The sequence below is a fragment of the Salvelinus sp. IW2-2015 genome, linkage group LG17 (assembly GCF_002910315.2).
Source record: "Salvelinus sp. IW2-2015 linkage group LG17, ASM291031v2, whole genome shotgun sequence".
Lineage (NCBI taxonomy): Eukaryota > Metazoa > Chordata > Actinopteri > Salmoniformes > Salmonidae > Salvelinus > Salvelinus sp. IW2-2015.
In genome coordinates, this window is record NC_036857.1 from 12,093,711 (window position 1) to 12,116,509 (window position 22,799).

At 42.0% G+C, this 22,799-nt stretch overlaps 1 protein-coding gene across 3 annotated transcripts in view; it reads left to right on the plus strand.

Moving 5' to 3' along the window:
- The first annotated feature begins 7,490 nt into the window (after positions 1 to 7,490).
- LOC111976437 (adenylate cyclase type 6) overlaps positions 7,491 to 22,799 on the plus strand; it is a 57,605-nt gene continuing 42,296 nt past the window's right edge. The window contains exons 1-3 of one of the 3 annotated variants that reach the window (XM_070447863.1): positions 7,491 to 7,723; positions 20,404 to 20,653; positions 20,892 to 21,828. In XM_070447863.1, the coding sequence (XP_070303964.1) occupies positions 20,634 to 20,653; positions 20,892 to 21,828 (957 nt within the window). In that variant the 5' untranslated portion in view covers positions 7,491 to 7,723; positions 20,404 to 20,633. The other 2 variants (XM_070447865.1, XM_070447864.1) reach the window with 2 other exon arrangements.

The window sequence follows — 22,799 nt, forward strand, 5'->3', positions numbered from 1 at the left end:
CTGATTTGTTTAACACTTTTTTTGGTTACTACATGATTCCATATGTGTTATTTCATAATGTTGATGTCTATTATTTTACAATGTAGAAAATAGTAAAAATAAAGAAAACCCCTTGAATGAGTAGGTGTGTCCAAACTTTTGACTGGTACTTTATGTCAAAGACTGCAGGTATAAAAAAGTCATAGACTACTTAGGACATACTAAAGTAGTCAGCGTGAAAATATTGGGCCTTCAACCGCCGCACAAACATTCAGCATCATGGACAAAATTTGGCTTAATTCAACCAGCACAATTTGAATATATTACAGTGGGATATGGAGAGGGCTATGACGCTGAGATGAAATTATGACCACAATGAGAGATAGAATGATCAGTGCAAAGAAAATATAGTACTTCAGCACCACAGGCATCTGGACAGCCACCCCTGGACCTATGTTACCGCACCGCACCTATTTTACTGCGCCCAGCTCACCTCACTCACCTCACTGAGGTGGGCTGGATAGGGTAAGATGCAAAGTTTGGTAACAGAATGACAGTACAACCAGCACAAACCGTCATTCTGTTACCAAACTTTTAATCTTCACAGTTCTTAACGTAAATGGGCTTTTGTAAAATGCATAGAGTTGTATGGTTTGTTTAACTTTGCAATCGTTGGTTTGTGTTTGACATACATTTTAAAGTGAAAAATCGGTGTCTCAGCATCATTCTGTTATCTGGGAATTGTCCCATACCATTTACCGGAATCCTTGAATGCATCTGTGACCTACAACGACCTCTATCAGCATTAAGCAGACAGGGTATCTGTGATTCTTCTCTAGCAACATCTAACATTTATAATAACATTTTTGCTGTGACATTTGTTTATTAAATTGTCACGTTTTGTACATTCACGTGAAATGCATTGATCGTTAACCCCAATGTTAACTATGAAGGGTTAATGTTTGAAGCCTCTGATTAGTATAGGTCCTCCTGCTGTGCAACAGCGTGGCAGTACCTTGATTAAAGATTGAGAGATTCCTACACTCAAAACAACTTGGCTCTCTTCAACAGAATTGAATTGAATTGGGAGAGTGAGAGAGAGAGTGTGAGATGGTCAGCAGTTTAATCTCAGTGACGGGTACATCAGTGTACGGTGACATATGGACACCCCGGGGCCATTTCCTGAGTTTCACGCCCTGTCTCTTATACACATCTAGATGTGTATAAGAGACAGCACACACACACACACACACACACACACACACACACACACACACACACACACACACACACACACACACACACACACACACACACACCTGTCTCTTATACACATCTAGATGTGTATAAGAGACAGCATTTTTACCTCATTGTGAATTGGATGGTTGGAGTGTAATTTCTGTGATAAAGTGTGTGTACCCTATCGGTAAGTTTGCAGTGTTTGGAACTAGTCAAATAGTAACACAACAAGTGGCAGGCACTGCTCAGTTCTACCTTCAGGCAACACTGAACCTGCCAAAGGCACCAGGTTGGCTGCAGAGGCAGAGCCATCAGTCAGCTGAGCACAAGGCAAACACAGCTCTATTGACTTTTAGCCTTTTAACATTTCACTTTCCTTCACCTCAGGCATCGGCACAGTTACAAAGCACAAGCACAAGTCTGTAGTACACTTTTAATAGTAAGATATACAGTATATCTTGATTTGGATTCATAGCATGGAAGTGTGGATACCTAATATAACCATTCTCATTTTAAATTGACAGGGTAATTTCAGGGCTAAGTTGATTCTGTCCATGTACCTGTTGATCACTTTGATGCACTCACACTGTGATTTACTCTGATATTAACATAGCCACTGCCTGTTCACCCTGCTATCATCCAGAAGGCGAGGTCAATACAGGTGTATCAAAGCTGGGACCGAGAGACTGAAAAACAGCTTGTATCTCAAGGCTATCAGACTGCTAAACAGCCATCTCTAGCACATCAGAGGCTGCTGCCTATAGACATAGATTTGGAATCACTGGCCACTTTAAGGAAATGAAACACTAGCCACTTTAATAATGTCCTCTCATATGTATAAACTGTACTCTATACTATTCTACAGTATCTTAGTCACTTTAATTGTGTGTAAATATTGCATCACCCATCTCATATGTATATACTGTATTCCGTACTATGCCACTGTATCTTAGTCCAATGCCGCTCTGACATATATGTATATATTCTTAATCCATTCTTTACTTAGAATTAAGTGTATTTTGGCTATAGGTTGTGAAACTGTTAGAAATTACTTGTTATTTCGCTACACCCGCAATAACATCTGCTAAACACGTGTATGTGAACAATACATTTGATTTGATTTGATATAATGCTCCCACCAACTATATGCACTGGCTCTAAACTCATTGATCAAGTTTAGCCAAGATAAAAAATAAGGTTTTCTTCTCATGAACATTTTTTCTTTCTCTCAAATAATCAGACACCCACACTATTGTGGTTCTCAGGCCCTTGAGTTCTGCAGCCCTTTTGGTTTTCATTTCTCCCTGCACTTAATTGGTTGTTTGGCTGGGGATAGTAAGAAGTGCATATGCCTGGCTACCCAGATAAAAAACAGGCTATGAAAACCAGGAGACACTGTGGCCACAGAGAACCGGACCTGTGCACCATGTTCTAGTTTAACCAGGCACCAGTAAAAATGGCAACTAGATGCTATTGAAACTTCAGTGTGTTGCATGATCTTTGGATAAACATAGCAATCAAGAGTTTGTGATTGGTTGCTATTACACTGTAGCTATCTAACTGTTGCGTACTATTATCTCTTTATCCCTTTATGCTTACACAGCTCAATATCATGACTTGGTTTAATTTAGTCTCCATCTATAAAGCCCTCTCTATCTGTTCTGTGGTTAAGAGTGTGTTCGTATATTCACTCTGGCTATCTACTCCAATTTCTTATCTACTCCAATTTCCGAGCAGTCTTATCTGTGTTCAAGAGCACAGAATAACTGACGAATTTACGAAAGCTCAACACCTGTTGAAAATGACCGGTGTCATTAACCGTCGGCAAATTAAAAAAAAAAATTGTTACCAGCAGCACAGTTACAGTCACCAATGCTCTATATAACATGAAAGCAGCCTAACCAGTTCTGCTAGGGCTAGTAAAATGGTCAGGGTGAGGTGTTCTCTCATTTGTGTCTCTCATTTGTGCCTGGAAGTAGCTAGCAAGCTAGCCAATTTTAGCCAGTTTACTTGGGTGCTTGACTGCCGTTGTGAGGTCAGAAGAACGCTCGGATCAACGCTACTCCTCGGCCAGAGCGTCTAGTGTGTGCTCTGAACGCTCCGAGAGCGAAGCGCTCTGAATTTACTAACACACAATTTGACAACTCTCTGAATTTACAAATGCCCAGAGCGCACTCGGGCACTCCAGAGTGAATTTATGAACAAACCCTAAGTAACCACACTTTGCAATCTGTTGGTAAGAACTCTTAAGTAACATGTTTACCAGGATGGAAAGTCTATTGCACCACAGTAGGCTATAGGTGGCTTTTGGGTTCCCTCTATTTACTTTTTGCAATAGGTCATTTTTTGCCATATACATATGTCGACTCTTAATTTGATCACTCTTTTGTTGCAGAGAATTTTCCTGCTTTTTTATCTGGATAGGAATTTTGTATTGTTTTTAAATGTTGGATTATTGAGTGCTTGTTGACATTTACTGCATTGATTGATAGGAACTAGGAACATAAGCGTTTCGCTGCACCCACCATAAGACCTGCTAAATTGTGTACACCACCAGTAAAATTGTATTTAAGATTACAGTGCATTCGGAAAGTATTCAGACCCCTTGACCTTTTCCACATTTTTTACGTTACATCCTTATTCTAAAATGTATTAAATTATTTATTTGTCTCATCAATCTACATACAATGCCCCATAATGACATAGCGAAAACAGGTTTTAAGAAATGTTTGCATATTTATAAAAAAAATATTTTAAAAATACCTTATTTATATAAATATTCACACCCTTTGATATGACACTCGAAATTGAGCTCAGGTGCATCCTGTTTTCATTGATACTTTTTGAGATGTTTCTACAACTTGGAGTCCATCTGTGGTAAATTCAATTAATTGGACATTATTTGGAAAGGCACACATCTGTCCATATACAGTTGAAGTCGGGAAGTTTACATACACTTAGGTTGGAGTCATTAAAACTCGTTTTTCAACCACTCCACAAATTTCTTGTTAACAAACTATAGTTTTGGCAAGTCAGTTAGGATATCTACTTTGTGCATGACACAAGTCATTTTTCCAACAATTGTTTACAGACAGATTATTTCACTTATAATTCACTGTATCACAATTCCAGTGGGTCAGAAGTTTGCATACACTAAGTTGACTGTGCCTTTAAACAGCTTGGAAAATTCCAGAAAATTATGTCATGGCTTTAGAAGCTTCTGATAGGCTAATTGACATCATTTGAGTCAATTGGAGGTGTACCAGTGGAATGTATTTCGAGGCCTACCTTCAAACTCAGTACCTCTTTGCTTGACATCATGGGAAAATCAAAAGAAATCAGCCAAGACCTCAGAAAAAAAAATTGTAGACCTCCACAAATTGGTTCATTCCTTGGGAGCAGATTTCCAAACGCCTGAAGGTACCACGTTCATCTGTACAAACAATAGTACGCAAGTATAAACACCATGGGGCCACGCAGCCATCATACCACTCAGGAAGGAGACGCATTCTGTCTCCTAGAGATGAACGTACTTTGGTGCAAAAAGTGCAAATCAATCCCAGAACAACAGCAAAGGACCTTGTGAAGATGCTGGAGGAAACAGGTACAAAAGTATCTATATCCACAGTAAAACAAGTCCTATATCAAGCATACTACATAACCTGAAAGGCCGCTCAGCAAGGAAGAAGCCACTGCTCCAAAATCTTCATCAGTCAGGAAGTTAAAGCTTGGTTGCAAATGGGTCTTCCAAATGGACAATGACCCCAAAGCATACATCCAAAGTTGTGGCAAAATGGCTTAAGCACAACAAAGTCATGGTATTGGAATGGCCATCACAAAGCCCTGACCTCAATCCAATAGAACATTTGTGGGCAGAACTGAAAAAGCGTGTGCGAGCAAGGAGGCCTACAAACCTGACTCAGTTACACCAGCTCTGTCAGGAGGAATGGGCCAAAATTCACCCAACTTATTGTGGAATGCTTGTGGAAGGCTACCCAGAAACATTTGACCCAAGTTAAACAATTTAAAGGCAATGCTACCAAATACTAATTGAGTGTATGTAAACTTCTGACCCACTGGGAATGTGAGGAAAGAAATAAAAGCTGAAATAAATCATTCTCTCTACTATTATTCTGACATTTCACATTCTTAACATAAAGTGGTGATCCTAACTGACCTAAGACAGGGACTTTTTAAATGTCAGGAATTGTGAAAAACTGAGTTTAAATGTATTTGGCTAAGGTGTATGTAAACTTCCGACTTCAACTGTAAGTCCCACAATTGATAGTGCATGTCAGAGCAAAAACCAAGTCATGAGGTTGAAGTAATTGTCCGTAGAGCTACGAGACACGATTGTGTCGAGGCACAGATCTGGGGAAGGGTACCAAAACATTTCTGCAGCATTGAAGGTCCCCAAGAACACAGTAGCCTCCATCATTCTTAGACCTGGCCACCAGGCCAAACTGAGCAATCTGGGGAGAAGGGCCTTGGTCAGGGAGGTGACCAAGAACCCAATGGTCACTCTGACAGAGCTCCAGAGTTCCTCTGCGGAGATGGGAGAACCTTCCAGAAGGACAACCATCTCTGCAGTACTCCACCAATCAGGCCTTTATGGTAGAGTGGCCAGATGGATGCCACTCCTCAGTAAAAGGCACGTGGCAGCCCGCTTGGAGTTTGCCAAAAAGCACCCAAGATTCTCTGGTCTGATGAAACCAAGATTGAACTCTTTGGCTTGAATGCCAAGTGTCACGTCTGGAGGAAACCTGGCACCATCCTTACGGTGAAGCATGGTGGTTGCAGCATCATGCTGAGGCGGTTTTTCAGCGGCAGGGACTGGGAGACTATTCAGGATCGAGGGAAAGATGAACGGAGCAAAGTACAGAGAGATCCTTGATGAAAACCTGCTCCAAAGCGCTCAGGACTTCAGACTGGGGCGAAGGTTCACCTTCCAACAGGACAACAACCTTAAACACACAGTCAAGACAACGCAGGAGTGGCTTCGGGACAAGTGACTTAATGTCCTTGAGTGGCACAGCCAGAGCCTGGACTTGAACCTGATCGAACATCTCTGGAGAGACCCGAAAATCGCTGTGCAGCGACGCTCCTCATCCAACCTGACAGAGCTTGATAGGATCTGCAGAGAAGAATGGGAGAAACTCCCCAAATACAGGTGTGACAAGCTTGTAGCGTTATACCCAAGACGACTCGAGGCTGTAATCGCTGCCAAAGGTGATTCAACAAGGTACTGAGTTAAAGGGTCTGAATACTTAATTAAATGTGATATTTAATTTTTACATTTTTTATAAATGATCAAAAACGGTTTTTGCTTTGTTATTGTGGGAAATGGTGTAGATTGATGAGGGGGGAAAACGATTTAATCAACTTTAGAATAAGGCTGTAACGTATCTAAATGTGGAAAAAGTCAAAGGGTCTGAATACTTTCCGAATGCACTGTAGATGTGGGACATCTGGCATCTGGTTTGGAACTAAGTGGGTAACAGGTACATGGGGACGTATCCCTATCACAACTTTTCCTCATAACACAGTAGCAGCTGACAAAAAGATTGAGTTCATAGACTGTGTTATGGTTCATACAGAGCATAGACCAGAGGGGTATACTACAAGGCAGGATCAAGAAGCTAACTTGTCTAAATATTCTGATATAACTGCTTTACTTTTTAGAATGATAAGCTTGAAATGGACATGGTCTAATTCAGGGATCATCAACTAGGTTCAGTCGTGGGCCGATTTTTTCCTGAGTGGACGGTCAGGGGGCCGGAAGACAATGACAAATAATTTGACACTGCAAATTGACGCAAGAAGCCCTAACAAATATAATATTTGACTTAAACATGATAATATCAAACTTTGCTTACATGTGTATATGATCACATATGTCTCTCTATTATGTGTGGGAATACTTTGGAACAGATTTCCTAAATTAAAATCACTTGGAGCTGATATGCTGGTGGTTTTGAAGTATGTTATGTCCAACAATAACGATTTTTTTTCGAACAATATTTTTTTTTGCTCTGAAAACTTGGTGGGCCAAATAAAATCGCCCGCGGTTGAAATTGTCAGTTGGGGAAACGTGGTCTAGTTGATTCAACAAACAAAAACACATATCTATGTTTAGCTTTCTTAATTAACGAGAAAATCTGGCAAACTCATGGATCATGCTTTGTGGTATACCTCTCAGCAGCGTCTCATACAGAGTTGCACCTCTAGAGGGAGTGCAGAGATGCTGAGAGGGAGACAGAATTGGAGCGTGTGAGCGGTGGCGCGTCGGAGCTGGGGAGAGAGGGGGAGAAGCAAGGGAGTGGAGAGAGAGAGAAAACGACAGGAGGATATTGTGTGTTTATGTCTGTTTGTCACCACTGGTCCCCCTCTCTGACTATTCAAACCGTCAACAGTACCGGGGACTTCAATTCGTCCTATCCTTCCCAGTATTGGCTTGGCTCGTGCGGGCTAGTTTGGACGGAAAGAAGCGAGAAGGATGATCATGGTGAGTTATTCCTCGTTCCAGTGTGTTCCGTCCTAGTGTGCATGTTTGATGTAGGCTTCTTTAGTCGTATGCTATCTAGGGCAGGCCAAACCGTATTCTATTTTACACCCATCTAATTTGAGAAAACGACATTATTGCTATTCTATCAGTGCGTAATTCAAAGCAGTCGGCGGAATGTTATTATATTATTATAGGGGTTGTGCGCCTGAGTCTGTGTTTATCATAGTGTTTCAGTAATCGATCCGTGTTTCTTATGGCTCAAATATGTAATTAGCCCTATATAAGCACGGATATAAAAAAAACAGGCATTTAACGCTATAGGCTCTAATATCCTTGAGTTTCACATAAATTAGTTTGCAGGTTAGAGAAGCACACTACAATTACTGCTGCCATCTAGGCATTGCAGTCATAGCTGCTATCTCAAAGGTCGCAGCTGCAGGGATCTTCACGTCTAAAATGAATTTCCAACCGCAAAGCGTCTGTTTTTTTCCATGTATGAGTTATTTTAAATTAAATATAGGCTAGGTCATCATAACGGGAAGTAAAAAAACTGCTGATGAGCCAGCCCTACAAAAAGTAAATACGGCGAAGTGATGCGTTGGAATGTGGAATAGTCCACCGCTCGTTTGTAATGTCTGTCGTGTGTTTATTGACTCGTGGCGTTTGTTAGTCAGGGCCTGAGCCATGCTAGAATGTATTCCCCCTCGCTGGTTGAATAACAAGACACATAGGCTACTTAGCGGGCGGGTGTGACATGCAACATTGTAGACTACAAGTTGCCGCACACCGTAACACAGCATCAAAATGGTCATAGCTGTGATCTCCGCTATGGTTGTCACATAGGTTACACTGAACAGAGTTATGTAACGAGTGTGTGAGCTGTGAATGCGGCTGATGATAGCCCCACGGCCTTCGCATGGAATGTTACGTTAGCCTCTCGTAGACCTTGGATACATTCTTACCATTAGCCTATGTTATTAGGCTACACTCTTGTTAGGCCTATATTCCATTAATAAAACCGTATGCCTATGCTGACATTAATTACACCAGGCTACAATAATAAATAGCCTATAACAGGCAATATGTCTGATGATGCGATTATCAAATATGTTTTTACTTTGATGCGCTCCCCACACAACACAGTAGACTATAGGGTAATAGAAATAGGAGCTGTCCTCTAAAAACTAAAATAAGGATCTGATTATTAACAATTACGAACGGATGCCAGTCTCTACCCAGCTAGCACATAACGTTCAGAGAACCATATGTTTCTTAGAGCTTGGTGAGAGCGTGGTTATCCTATGGTTATTTTGCATACTACATTCCCACAACTTTCTGGTAATAGTGCAGGATAGTTGCTTGGCTTTGGAACATTGTAAGCACATTTAAGGAACTTGACAAAAAAAAAAGATATTTTCTTGGCATTTCATTAATTTAACAGAATGTTTCCTAAAAGTTCAAACATGGTTCTAAGAACGTTCTCCAACTGGTTTGAGATTGGGAATGTTCTCAAATAGTTCAGAGAATGTTAAGAAACAAGTTTTCTCTGGGAATTTCAGTATTTCAGCATAACATTTCCTACAGATTTCCTCATGGTTCTATTTAAAGTCATGATCTCACATTGTTACGAGAACGTTAAGAAACAACGTTCTTCTGGGGGAATTTCAGTACTTCAGCAAAATGTTTCCTACAGGTTTCCTCATGGTTCTATTTAAAGTCATGTTCTCACATTGTTCCGAGAATGTTAAGAAAACTTTCCATAAAAACCACAAGAAAAATGTTGTCACGTTCTAAGAATTAGGGGTGTGCTGAGTAGTCGGACAAAATTGGTATCGTAACGGATATGGGATATTTTCTGGATACAATTATGATCCGAGTATTTACTATCCGTGATCAGAATTTTTAAAATTTTTCGGGTGCCAGCAAGCATCATTCTCATGTCAGTCAGTCACATAGTTTCTAAACCATACTGAACTGTCTTTGAGTCAGTCATGTGCGTGGTCGAAATAACTCAACTGGATAGTTTGCCTGTCTGTAAAGAGAAGGGCAGGCTGTACGTTGATCCTGCTGCTCTGATTGGATCGAGTGAAGCTGTAATTCTCCGGCCACTCGCTTCATAATTTCATCCAATCGCTTTCCCTTGCATGTTTTCAGTCTGATCATTTAGATTGCTGCTGCCTGCTACTATGATAAATCACATAGTGAGGACGTTTGCTATCAAGCTATCAATGTGCATAATATCTAACAAGTGGAACAATGGTATGGAAAAAAGATGAAACGCTAATGTGCATTCTGACTGAGTGACAGCAAACCTGACTGTCCGCTGCAAGTTGAGTACACAGACACACACAGACACACTCACCCCTCCGCACACTGCTCCTAATCTGCATCATTTTTTGTAGTGAGAATGTGCAGGGAGATATTTTGCCAAAATATATTTAGGCATATTAACACCTAAAAAAAATTACGATCACGTGTATCAACTGATCCGATCCGACTATCAACTGTCAATTTATGGATACGATTACAAATATGAGTATGGCCATGTCGGCACACCCCTACTAAGAATGTTATTTGAAAACATATACATTCCATTCTCAGCATCAACAAAACTCTCTCTATTATCTATCTTGTTAAGGGTGTTCAGGTGTGTTGGCCGCGTCCACTATTTGGCCACACCTGATCTTAATGACTATTTTTCCTTTGAAATGTTTGAATAGACTAAAATGAATAGCTTTGCATAAGTAAAAAAAAACATGGCATGCTAGCTCCATCCAGGTGGTGGAGTACACTAATTTCATGGATATAGAACAGAAGATCATAGGTTTAAATCTCACTGACGTTGTGCCACAATAAAAAATAAATGTGTTCCGGTGCCTCCCGAGTGGCACAGCGGTCTAAGGCACTAGCTGTGTCATTACAGATCCTGGTTCGATCCCAGGCTGTGTCGCAGCCAGCTGCGACCGCTAGACCCACGAGGCGGCGCACAATTGTCCCAGCGGAATGCACGCTGACATGGTCGCTAGGTGTACCGTCTTTCCCCGACACATTGGTCCGGGTTAGGGTTACAAAGGGTTGAAAACTTTCCGTGAAACTTCCATAATTTCTCCAGAAATCTTCCATGGCAAGTTAAGCCCTGGAATTTGAGGACTTTTGCTTAAATTCATCAAAAAAGTTAGCTTATATCAGTGAACCTCTTTTGTGGGATACACATAAGGCAATTCTAGGTCTTGTGGCATATTTTGGTTAAACTATCCCCAATTCAATGGAATTGCAAGCCTCTGCATGCACAGTGCATTCTTCCATCACATGTACAGCTGATTCTCAAGATCTTGCACACTAATGAGATGCTATTGAGCCCACATTATTACACTGTCTGAGCCAATGAGCCAAGGACTACATGCTTTCTGGTAAGTTTTGATTACAATACTGGGTGGGGTGAATGCAGTTGAAGTTGGAAATTTACATACACCTTAGCCAAATACATTTAAACTCAGTTTTTCACAATTCCTGACATTTAATCCCAGTAAAAATTCCCTGTTTTAGGCCAGTTAGGATCACCACTTTATTTTAATAATGTGAAATGTCAGAATAATTGTAGAGAGAATGATTTATTTCAGCTTTTATTTCTTTCATCACATTCCCAGTGGGTCAGAAGTTTACATACACTCAATTAGTATTTGATAGCATTGCCTTTAAATTGTTTAACTTGGGTCAAACATTTTGGGTAGCCTTCCACAAGCTTCCAATAATAGGTTGGGTACATTTTGGCCCATTTCTCCTGACAGAGCTGGTGTAATTGAGTCAGGTTTGTAGGCTTCCTTGCTCGCACACGCTTTTTCAGTTCTGCCCACAAATGTTCTATAGGATTGAGGTCAGGGCTTTGTGATGGTATGCTTGGGGTCATTGTCCATTTGGAAGACCCATTTGCGACCAAGATTTAACTTCCTGACTGATGTCTTGAGATGTTGCTTCAATATATCCACATAATTTTCCTGCCTCATGAAGTGCACCAGAGCCTCCTGCAGCAAAGCACCACCATAACATGATGCTGCCACCCCCGTGCTTCACGGTTGGGATGATGTTCTTCGGCTTGCAAGCCCCCCCTTTTCCTCCAAACGTAATGATGGTCATTATGGCCAAACAGTTCTATTTTTGTTTCATCAGACCAGAGGACATTTCTCCAAAAAGTACGGTCTTTGTCCACATGTGCAGTTGCAAACCGTAGTCTGGCTTTTTTATGGCGGTTTTGGAGAAGTGGCTTCTTCCTTGCTGAGCGGCCATTCAGGTTATGTCAATGTAGGACTCGTTTTACTGTGGATATAGATACTTTTGTACCKGTTTCCTCCAGCATCTTCACAAGGTCCTTTGCTGTTGTTCTGGGATTGATGTGCACTTTTCGCACCAAAGTACGTTCATCTCTAGGAGACAGAACGTGTCTCCTTCCTGAGCAGTATGACGGCTGCGTGGTCCCTTGGTGTTTACACTTGCGTGCTATTGTTTGTACAGATGAACGTGGTACCTTCAGGCGTTTGGAAATTGCTGCCAAGGATGAACCAGACTTGTGGAGGTCTACAATTTTTCTGAGGTCTTGGCTGATTTCTTTTGATTTTCCCATGATGTCAAGCAAAGAGGCACTGAGTTTGAAGGTAGGCCTTGAAATACATCCACAGGTACACCTCCAATTGACTCAAATTATGTCAATTAGCCTATCAGAAGCTTCTAAAGCCATGACATAATTTTCTGGAATTATCCAAGCTGTTTAAAGACGCAGTCAACTTAGTGTATGTAACCTTCTGACCCACTGAAATTGTGATACAGTGAATTATAAGTGAAATAATCTGTAAACAATTGTTGGAAAAATTACTTCTGTCATGCACAAACAAGATGTCCTAACCGACTTGCCAAAACTATAGTTTGTTAACAAGAAATTTGTGGAGTGGTTGAAAAACGAGTTTTAATGACTCCAACCTAAGTGTATGTAAACTTCCGACTTCAACTGTATATGTTAAATGACAAACATTATTTTTGATTAACTAGTAAATAGTAGCCTACAGCAAAGTGTGCTTAAATCATTTCTAACTTGTTAACAATTTCTGCTAGCTAGTTTTTGCTACTATGTGTGTTTTAGCTTGCTTGAGCCTGCTAACTGAGGAGTGTTAATTCATCTGTTTCCATACATGTTTCATTTTTTAACATGTATTCTACAAAGGAGTTGTTTAATCTAACTGCTTAACTATTTATCTCTACATGGAATTGTATTAGGGATTTTTTTACAATTTTTCCCCCTAATCTTTACAGGAAAATGCCACTGGCACTATCTGATGTGTGGAGACATTTCACTTCAGCTAATGTAGAAGGAAAAGCTGTGTACATTTGCAAATACTGTGCCAAATCATATGTGAAGAATGCAACAAAGATGCAGAATCATCTGGCCAAGTGCATGAAGTGCCTTCAGTGCTCACAACAAGCAACCTCTGACACAAGTCCCTCTACTTCTATTCGATATGAAAATGATGAATCAGACACCTTATCGATAGCAACAGCTCATGGTCCTCCTGGAATCAGAAGTTTTTTTGACTCAATGGAGGAACGTAGTCAGAGAAATGCTGATGAATGTCTTGCTCGAGCTGTGTATGCAACTGGTTCACCTCTGATGCTCACAGGTAATGTGTATTGGAAGAGATTTCTGAATGTTCTTCGCCCAGCATACAYCCCTCCAACCAGACATGCTTTATCTACTCATTTGCTGGATGCAGAGTTCAACAGAGTTCAAGTGAAGGTCAAGCAAATCATAGAGAAAGCAGACTGTATTGCAATCATCTCTGATGGGTGGTCAAATGTTTGTGGGCACGGAAGAATTAACTACATCATCTCCACCCCTCAACCAGTATTCTACAAGAGCATAGACACAAGGGACTACAGACACACCGGTTTCTACATTGGAGATGAGGTGAAGGCAGTCATCAATGACCTTGGACCACAGAAGGTATTTGCACCGGTGACAGACAATGCTGCGAACATGAAGGCTGCTTGGTCTAAAGTGGAGGAGTCCTACCCTCACATCACACCCTTTGGCTGTGCTGCTCATGCATTGAATCTGCTCCTCAAGGACATCATGGCACTGAAAACAATGGATACACTCTACAAGAGAGCCAAGGAAATGGTTAGGTATGTGAAGGGTCATCAAGTTATAGCAGCAATCTACCTCACCAAGCAAAGTGAGAAGAATAAGAGCACCACATTGAAGCTGCCCAGCAACACCCGTTGGGGTGGTGTTGTCATCATGTTTAACAGTCTCCTGGAGGGGAAGGAGTCTCTCCAAGAAATGGCCATATCACAGTCTGCCGATATGGACAGCCCCATCAAGAGGATCCTCCTGGATGATATATTTTGGGAGAGACTGGTAAGCAGCCTGAAACTCATGAAACCTATAGCAGTAGTCATTGCACGGATTGAGGAAGACAATGCCATCCTGTCTGATGTTCAGACTCCGCTTGCAGATGTAAGAGAAGAAATCCTTACTGCCCTGCCCACTTCACTGTTGCTCCAAGCAGAGGAAACTGCAGTTCTGAAATACATCAAAAAGAGTGAAGACTTCTGTTGGACCCCAAGTATGCTGGCAAGAGCATCCTGTCTTGTGCAGAGATCAACAATGCCTACGGTGTCATCACTACTGTGTCTCGTCACCTTGGCCTGGATGAGGGCAGGGTTCTTGGCAGTCTGGCGAGTACACTTCCAAGCAATGGTTTTGGGATGGAGATGCAATATGGCAGTCATGCCAACATACTGTATCTCATCAGCCACCTGGTGGAAGGGGCTTTGTGGATTATCCTCCAAATCCCACCAACATCAGCCACCTCAGAGCACAACTGGTCCTTGTTTGGGAACACACACATACCAAAGCACACAACAGGCTGACCAATACAAGGGTTGAAAAATTGGTGGCCATCTGGGCAAATTTGAGGCTTTTTGAGCCTGACAACGAGCCATTCTCAACAAGATTGGAAAGTGACAGTGAAGATGAGGCCTCAAAGTCTGATGTTCAAGAGGTGGACTTTGAGGAGGTCCAGGGAGAAGACATGGAAGCCTGAGAGGAAGACAACCAAAGCTTTAGTTTCTAGACTATCATTTTACAGATGTATGTTGAAAATGTTTTTGGGAGATGCGATGGATCATTGGGGATCATTCAATATTCCCTTTCTTTTGTTGTTTAGTGAAATCATCCCATGTGAAGAGTCAACTCATTTAATTAAAGTTCAATCCGTAAATAAATAGTTTTAAAAAATGTATATTGGAAGGAATTAATCATTTGCAATTATGTCTACTTATGATAAGGTAAAATCTTTATGTTTCTGTCTCCATATGATATGGTAAATATATCCAATGCAAAAAACATCTACATTTAAATGGTATTAATATTAATTAGCATATTTCCATTAATTCCCATATATTCTCGTTAATTTCCATATATTCCCGTTAATTCCCACCTCTGAATATTCCCCAAAATGTGCAACCCTAGTCCGGGTTAAGCAGGCATTGTGTCAAGAAGAAGTGCGGCTTGGTGGGGTCGTGTTTTGAATGATGCACGGCTCTCGACTTTCGCCTTTCCCTTCTATACGGGAGTTGCAGCGATGGGACAAGACTGTAACTACCAATTGGTGAGAAAAAGGGTAAAAAAATAAAATAATAATAATTAAATGTGTTTGCATGATTAATGCCTAAGCAAATAAATTCCTGTGTGTCCTATCTGGGCTTGGAGTTCAAAACAGTTAACCCAAACTAAACTAGCAGTATTATAAAAAAGCTTTATTGAAACATGTTCTCAGAACGTTATTTAATTACCTTCAAATAACCTAGAATTTCCGTTCTCAGAACGTTAATAAAAATCCCAGAAAAAATTTACAGGAACCATAGTAAAACGTTCTTAGAACCTCACTGCAACCTACAAATTAACATTCCCAGAACAGGCAAAATGTTCAGTTTTACCTGTCAGGAAACGGATGGCTTCGTTCACAGAACCAATGGGGAACCAAAAACGTACGTTCCCACAACTTCCAAAGAACCAAATGTGCTAGCTGGGTATGCACACACTGTTTGCATTATGTAACGCCAGCATGCTGCTGTCCGGTCGAAATGTCGTGCAAACGTCCCGGAGGAATAGTCCCCAGCATTCTATTCTACAAGCGATAGCGAGGTAGGAAGGAAAGGATTCAGGCAGGATGTCTACAGCCACAGTCATACAAACCAAGAGATAATTGTAGCTGTTGAACGCCGTAACGATTGGCAACATCCCGACATTTGTAATAGGACCACCACACTGGTCGACCTTGTGCACGGGAGAGAAGGGACTGTTCGGAGCCGGAGGGGTGTAGCTTCCACTTTGACTGAAGGCTATTCTCCTTGAACCTCTCTTGATCAACCAGAAGCCACGACCAGCAGCCTGGACGGATACGTGCCAGAGAAGGCATACGATAGCCATAGCGAGGAAAATCTATTTTTTGCTTCAACAACACAACATGCCTACCGACATGAGCGGCTTCTCGTGTTCCCAATGAAAAAAAAATGGAACGAGAGGCGACAGCACATCAGCGTTGCGTTGATTTAATAAGCCGTTCTGCACATTCAAGAGCTCAGGTCGTTTTGAGGCCTGTCCCTGGTACGCTCAGTTGATGAGCCTAGAAGTTTAGGGAATACTGGGATTTATGAGGCTGCATCAGCTTTGATACTGTAATGTCGTGATGGTGATCATTATACCTATTCTTTAGATTTTTATGACAAGGCAATGTTTTCTTAGTTATTATAGTTATTATATGGTTATACATTGGGCTCCCGAGTGGCGCAGCGGTCTAAGGCACTGCATCTTAGTGCTAGAGGCGTCACTACAGACCCTGGTTCGATTCCAGGCTGTATCACAACCAGCCGTGATTGGGAGTCCCATAGGGCGGTGCACAATTGGCCCAGTGTCGTCCGGGTTAGGGTTTGGCAGGGGTAGGCCGTTATTGTAAATAAGAATTTGTTCTTAACTGACTTTCCTAGTTAAATAAAGGTTAAATAAAATATATAATTATTACTATATGTCTAGACATATAGTAATAATTGTATTTCACCATATAATAATAAATAATTATGTCATTCATGAGCATTTAAATATGCCTAAGCTACTATAGACTATAGAATATGTTGCACTAGTCTTATTATTATCATGTATGGGTAACCTATAGCTCTGCACAAATGATAAATCAGTTCCAGTAGTCATTGGTAAAATAATGCACGAGATCTTGAATACATTATAAAAGCCTAAAATGTGGAATTTCTTTCAGTGTACAACTTATATACAGTGGGGAGAACAAGTATTTGATACACTGCCGATTTTGCAGGTTTTCCTACTTACAAAGCATGTGGAGGTCTGTAATTTTTATCATAGGTACACTTCAACTGTGAGAGACGGAATCTAAAACAAAAATCCAGAAAATCACATTGTATGATTTTTAAGTAATTAATTTGCATTTTATTGCATGACATAAGTATTTGATACATCAGAAAAGCAGACCTTAATATTTGGTACAGAAACCTTTGTTTGCAATTACAGAGATCATACGTTTCCTGTAGTTYTTGACCAGGTTTGCACACACTGCAGCAGGGATTTTGGCCCACTCCTCCATACAGACCTTCTCTAGATCCTTCAGGTTTCGGGGCTGTCGCTGGGCAATACGGACTTTCAGCTCCCTCCAAAGATTTTCTATTGGGTTCAGGTCTGGAGACTGGCTAGGCCACTCCAGGACCTTGAGATGCTTCTTACGGAGCCACTCCTTAGTTGCCCTGGCTGTGTGTTTCGGGTYGTTGTCATGCTGGAAGACYCAGCCACGACCCATCTTCAATGCTCTTACTGAGGGAAGGAGGTTGTTGGCCAAGATCTCGCGATACATGGCCCCATCCATCCTCCCCTCAATACGGTGAAGTCGCCCTGTCCCCTTTGCAGAAAAGCATCCCCAAATAATGATGTTTCCACCTCCATGCTTCACGGTTGGGATGGTGTTCTTGGTTGTCCTCATCCTTCTTCTTCCTCCAAACACGGCGAGTGGATTTTAGACCAAAAGGCTCTATTTTTGTCTCATCAGACCACATGACCTTCTCCCATTCCTCCTCTGGATCATCCAGATGGTCATTGGCAAACTTCAGACAGGCCTGGACATGCGCTGGCTTGAGCAGGGGGACCTTGCGTGCGCTGCAGGATTTTAATCTGTGACGGCGTAGTGTGTTACTAATGGTTTTCTTTGAGACTGTGGTCCCAGCTCTCTTCAGGTCATTGACCAGGTCCTGCCGGGTAGTTCTGGGCTGATCCCTCACCTTCCTCATGATCATTGATGCCCCACGAGGTGAGATCTTGCATGGAGCCCCAGACCGAGGGTGATTGACCGTCATCTTCAACTTCTTCCATTTTCTAATAATTGCGCCAACAGTTGTTGCCTTCTCCCCAAGCTGCTTGCCTATTGTCCTGTAGCCCATCCCAGCCTTGTGCAGGTCTACAATTTAACCCTGATGTCCTTACACAGCTCTCTGGTCTTGGCCATTGTGGAGAGGTTGGAGTCTGTTTGATTGAGTGTGTGGACAGGTGTCTTTTATACAGGTAACGAGTTCAAACAGGTGCAGTTAATACAGGTAATGAGTGGAGAACAGGAGGGCTTCTTAAAGAAAAACTAACAGGTCTGTGAGAGCCGGAATTCTTACTGGTTGGTAGGTGATCAAATACTTATGTCATGCAATAAAATGCAAATTAATTACTTAAAAATCATACAATGTGATTTTCTGGATTTTTGTTTTAGATTCCGTCTCTCACAGTTGAAGTGTACCTATGATAAAAATTACAGACCTCTACATGCTTTGTAAGTAGGAAAACCTGCAAAATCGGCAGTGTATCAAATACTTGTTCTCCCCACTGTAAGTGACAAGATTTGTTGCGCTTGTGCCCAAATATAGCCTACCTTAATTTACAGAAATTAGGAGAAATCTCTCCTTTGTCTAATTGATTCAGGAAATGTACATTTGAAGGGTCATTTGCATTGATGGAGGTGTGTTAGCTGCTTGGAATCAAAGTTGCCACTAAACCACAGATCTAGGTCCAGCTTTTCCTTCCCCAATGCCCAACTCTAACACCATGAGGTAGAGTCAAACTGACCCTTAATCTGTATTTGGAGGCAGATGGAGGAGGGTAGTGATACAGGCATCATGTCCATGATGGTTGCCCAATCTGATTATTTTCCAGTGATCTTGTCTTCATCAGTGAGCGAATGAGTCAGTGATAATTTTCATGTCATCCGTGTTTCCTTCCAGTGATGACAGGCTCTGACACCCACCACCTGTTATCACACCTTCCTCTTTACATATTTAATGAGTTAAGCCACCAAGGAAAGAATAGCCTAAACTATTGACAAATGTTTAATTTCTGATAAGGGGCGTCATACACACAAAAACATTTGAGGGGGCAAAAAGTATGTGAGGATGGCTGGGGGATGATCTGGAGGGGGGCTAGGCCCTTTCTTAGAAGTTGGAGAATTTAGCATTTTTCAAATACCTGAAGCAGCTTTTTCCTATAATCTATAGCCATAATCATTATTTTTAACTCTGTCAAAAATATGTTTATTTTTCTGCATATCAAGCCATAAGACTGCTGAATTAATCAAATGGCCACCGGACTATTTACATTGACACCCCGACACTGCTACTATTTGCTGTTTATCATCTATGCATAGTCACTTCACCCGTACTTACATGTACAAATTACCTTGACTAACAAGTAGCCCCGCACATTGAATCGGTATCGGTACCCCCTGTATATAGCCTCGTTATTGTTATTTTATTGTGTTACTTTTTATAATTTTTTACTCTAGTTTATTTGGTAAATATTTTCTTAACTCTTCTTGAACTGTACTGTTGGTTAAGGGCTTGTAAGTAAGCATTTATACTTGTTGTATTCGGCGCATGTGACAAATAAAGTTTGATTTGATTTTGATTTGATTTGACCTCTTGAGCTGTCTGTATCCTCCTGACTAGTGGTTATTCTTTTAAAGAAACTAAATATTTTTCTCTGCATCTCTGCAAAAATCTGGGTAGAAGATTGAAAAGAATGTGAGTCTTAATCAGTGCATTTAGTAATTGCTTGCTTTATCTAAAGTCTACCTACCTTGCCAGCAGGTATGCCATCTAACATAGTTAAACAAGCTAGCTACTATAATTTGATTGATAGCCTGAAATGGCTTCTTGGTAGCTAATTATGAGGTTGGGAGATTGGGAACCTATCTTGGCTAGCTAAAGCCAGCTTCATAAAATGCTAGGTGGCTAGTAGTATTACAGAGAAACAACAACAAAAAACGAAAGACTTTTATTTATATACAGTATATTATATTTTTTTACAGGACAAATCTGAGGGTGCATGTGCCCCTGTGCCCCCTATGGGCATGACACTTCTGTTTGTGATGATGATGGTATTGTTGTCTGACTATTCTTAGAATGATGATTGTACAACTTTCATGTATGACTTTGTTTTGGGTGCTGTCACTGACCCATGACATAAATGTATGGTTAAGTGGTTTTCTGAGGTTTTTGCTAACACAATTCTTATTTCTAATTCCCTTCTAATTTCACCTGTATTTGTCTGTGTTTTGTGTCTCTCCTCCAAGACTCAGAAGCCCTGGAGATAGGCCGGATCACAGAGTGATTCCCTAAACCCCGCCTTTCACATCACCTGCTCGATCCGAAACGCTGGTTTGACACGCCTCTGGACCTTCCCCGGTCACGTTCACCCACCTACCCACACCCCTGCAGAACTGCGTCTGAAACCCCTCACTTCTTCAAACCTCTGCCTGCTGGGATAAATGAGTGGAAGGGCTGGAGAGGATAGGGCTGGGATATGTACCAGAACCCACACAGGTAATGTCCACAGTCATACAGGTGACCTTAGAATAACAGGTGAACCGTTTTTATTTTGGACATGAGGTTAAGGAAATACATGTGAAGGTTGTTCTTTTTTTTTCTTAAATCATTTTCAGAAAGACTATGTTGCATGTCTAATTTAAGTTGGTGGATCTATGAATGTTTCCAAGTTTATTGAAACTTGAACTGCCCCCGACCCCCTACGCTGTGCTTTTCCCCCTTTCCTCCTACACAGAATGTCCTGGTTTAGTGGCTTCCTAGTGGCCAGAGTGGATGACCGAAAGACCTCGTGGGGGGAGCGCAATGGCAAGAAGTCCAAGCAGAAGGGAGGCTCATCCCTTTGCAACCCGCGTTACATGAGCTGCCTGCGGGATCCGGACGCCATGGAGCCCCCCTCTGGAGCCCCCCTCAACCCCCACCACTGTGGAGGGGGGGCCGGGGCGGTGGGCGGGGGGGGCAACTTCGGTGTGCGCTGCATCTGGCAAGAGGACCACTACGGCAAACGGGGCGGCGCCGCCGGGGAAGGGGTGGGGCTCAAATCTGTCGACCTGGGCTTTGAGGATGGGGACCTGAAAGGGAGGAAGGTGGGGTGTAGTGGGGGTGGTGGGAAGGGGGGGGATGAGGGTCCCAATGGGGAAGGTGAGGTGACGGTGGCGGACTGCTGGCTGCGGGTGATGCAAGTGTTCCAGTCCAAAAAGTTCCAGTCTCATAAACTGGAGCGTCTGTACCAGCGCTACTTCTTCAGACTCAACCAGAGCTCCCTCACCATGCTGATGGGGGTGCTGGTGATTGTGTGCGGCGTGATGCTTACCTTCCATTGTGTCCACGCAACCCCGGACGTGGCCTACTCCTCGGCCCTCTCTGTGGCCATGGCCTTGTTCATGGCTCTCATGGTTGTGTGTAACCGGAACGGCTTCCACCAGGACTACATGTGGATGGTGAGCTACCTGGTCATCGGGGTGCTGTTGCTGGTGCAGGTGTTCGGGGTGCTGATGGTGGCGCCTCGCAGCGCATCTGAGGGCATCTGGTGGTCTGTCTTCTTCATCTACATCATCTACACGCTTCTGCCTGTCAGGATGAGAGCAGCCGTGCTGAGCGGAGGTGTGCTCTCCACCATTCACCTGGTCACCACCTGGCAGTTCAACCAGGAAGACGTGTTCCTCTGGAAACAGGTAGGAACTCAGCCTGCTCCTGTCTATCATAAAGATATAGTATATGTTCTATTATGTGGGTGCCATAGTGTACACAACTGAAGGGAACTCTTATATTGTTGTCAAGCGACGTCTTTGGCATGACAATGAACAAACACAGACACGACTATCTAAATCATTTGTGACCTTCACTATTCCTTTGGTTGTCCGGCTATGTTAATTAACTGAGTTTTCTGCTTTGGCTTGAGTGTAGACCTACATTCCACTCACGGTTGACGAGACATTTGGGTGATGACCCATATAGGCAGTAGCTTACTAGCCCACTTTTTTGGGGTTGGATGTGCTTCTTGGCCTGCAGTGTGTTGTATTCATTTGTTTAAATGTTTCTATGGCTGCAGTGAGTGTGTCTTTGCAAGCTGAGACTTTGTGGTATCTGGGCCTTGCTCTTGGACCTACAATATTATTGTTGTATCAGTGCAGCCAACCATGTGGTTCAAGTCTGACAAGACATTGTTTTCAGGGGCATGTTTGTGGATTTGGCAGCATATGCAGTCCCTAGGGAAAGTCTACACACCCCTTGCACAGTCTTCACATTTTGATGCCTTAAAATTCAATCCCCAAAAATATTAAATTGAGGGAGTTCCTACCGATCTACACAACCTACTCCACATTTTCAAAGTAAAATACAAATTAGAGAGAATGTTCAGAATTAATAAAAATACATAAAAATTAAGTTGTATTGATTGTGTGTCTGTCTTCACACACCAGAGTTAATACTTGGTGGAAGCACCTTTGGAAACCATTATAGCTGTGAATAATTTTGAATAAGGTTTAACCAACCTTGCACAACTCTTCGGGCAACATATATCCATTGTTTTTGTCAAAATTGCTCAAGCTCAGTACATTTGGTTGGTAATCATTGCTGTACAACAATATTCAAACCTTGTCCCTGATTTCAAGCAGATTTAAGTCATGACTGAGAGTGGACCATT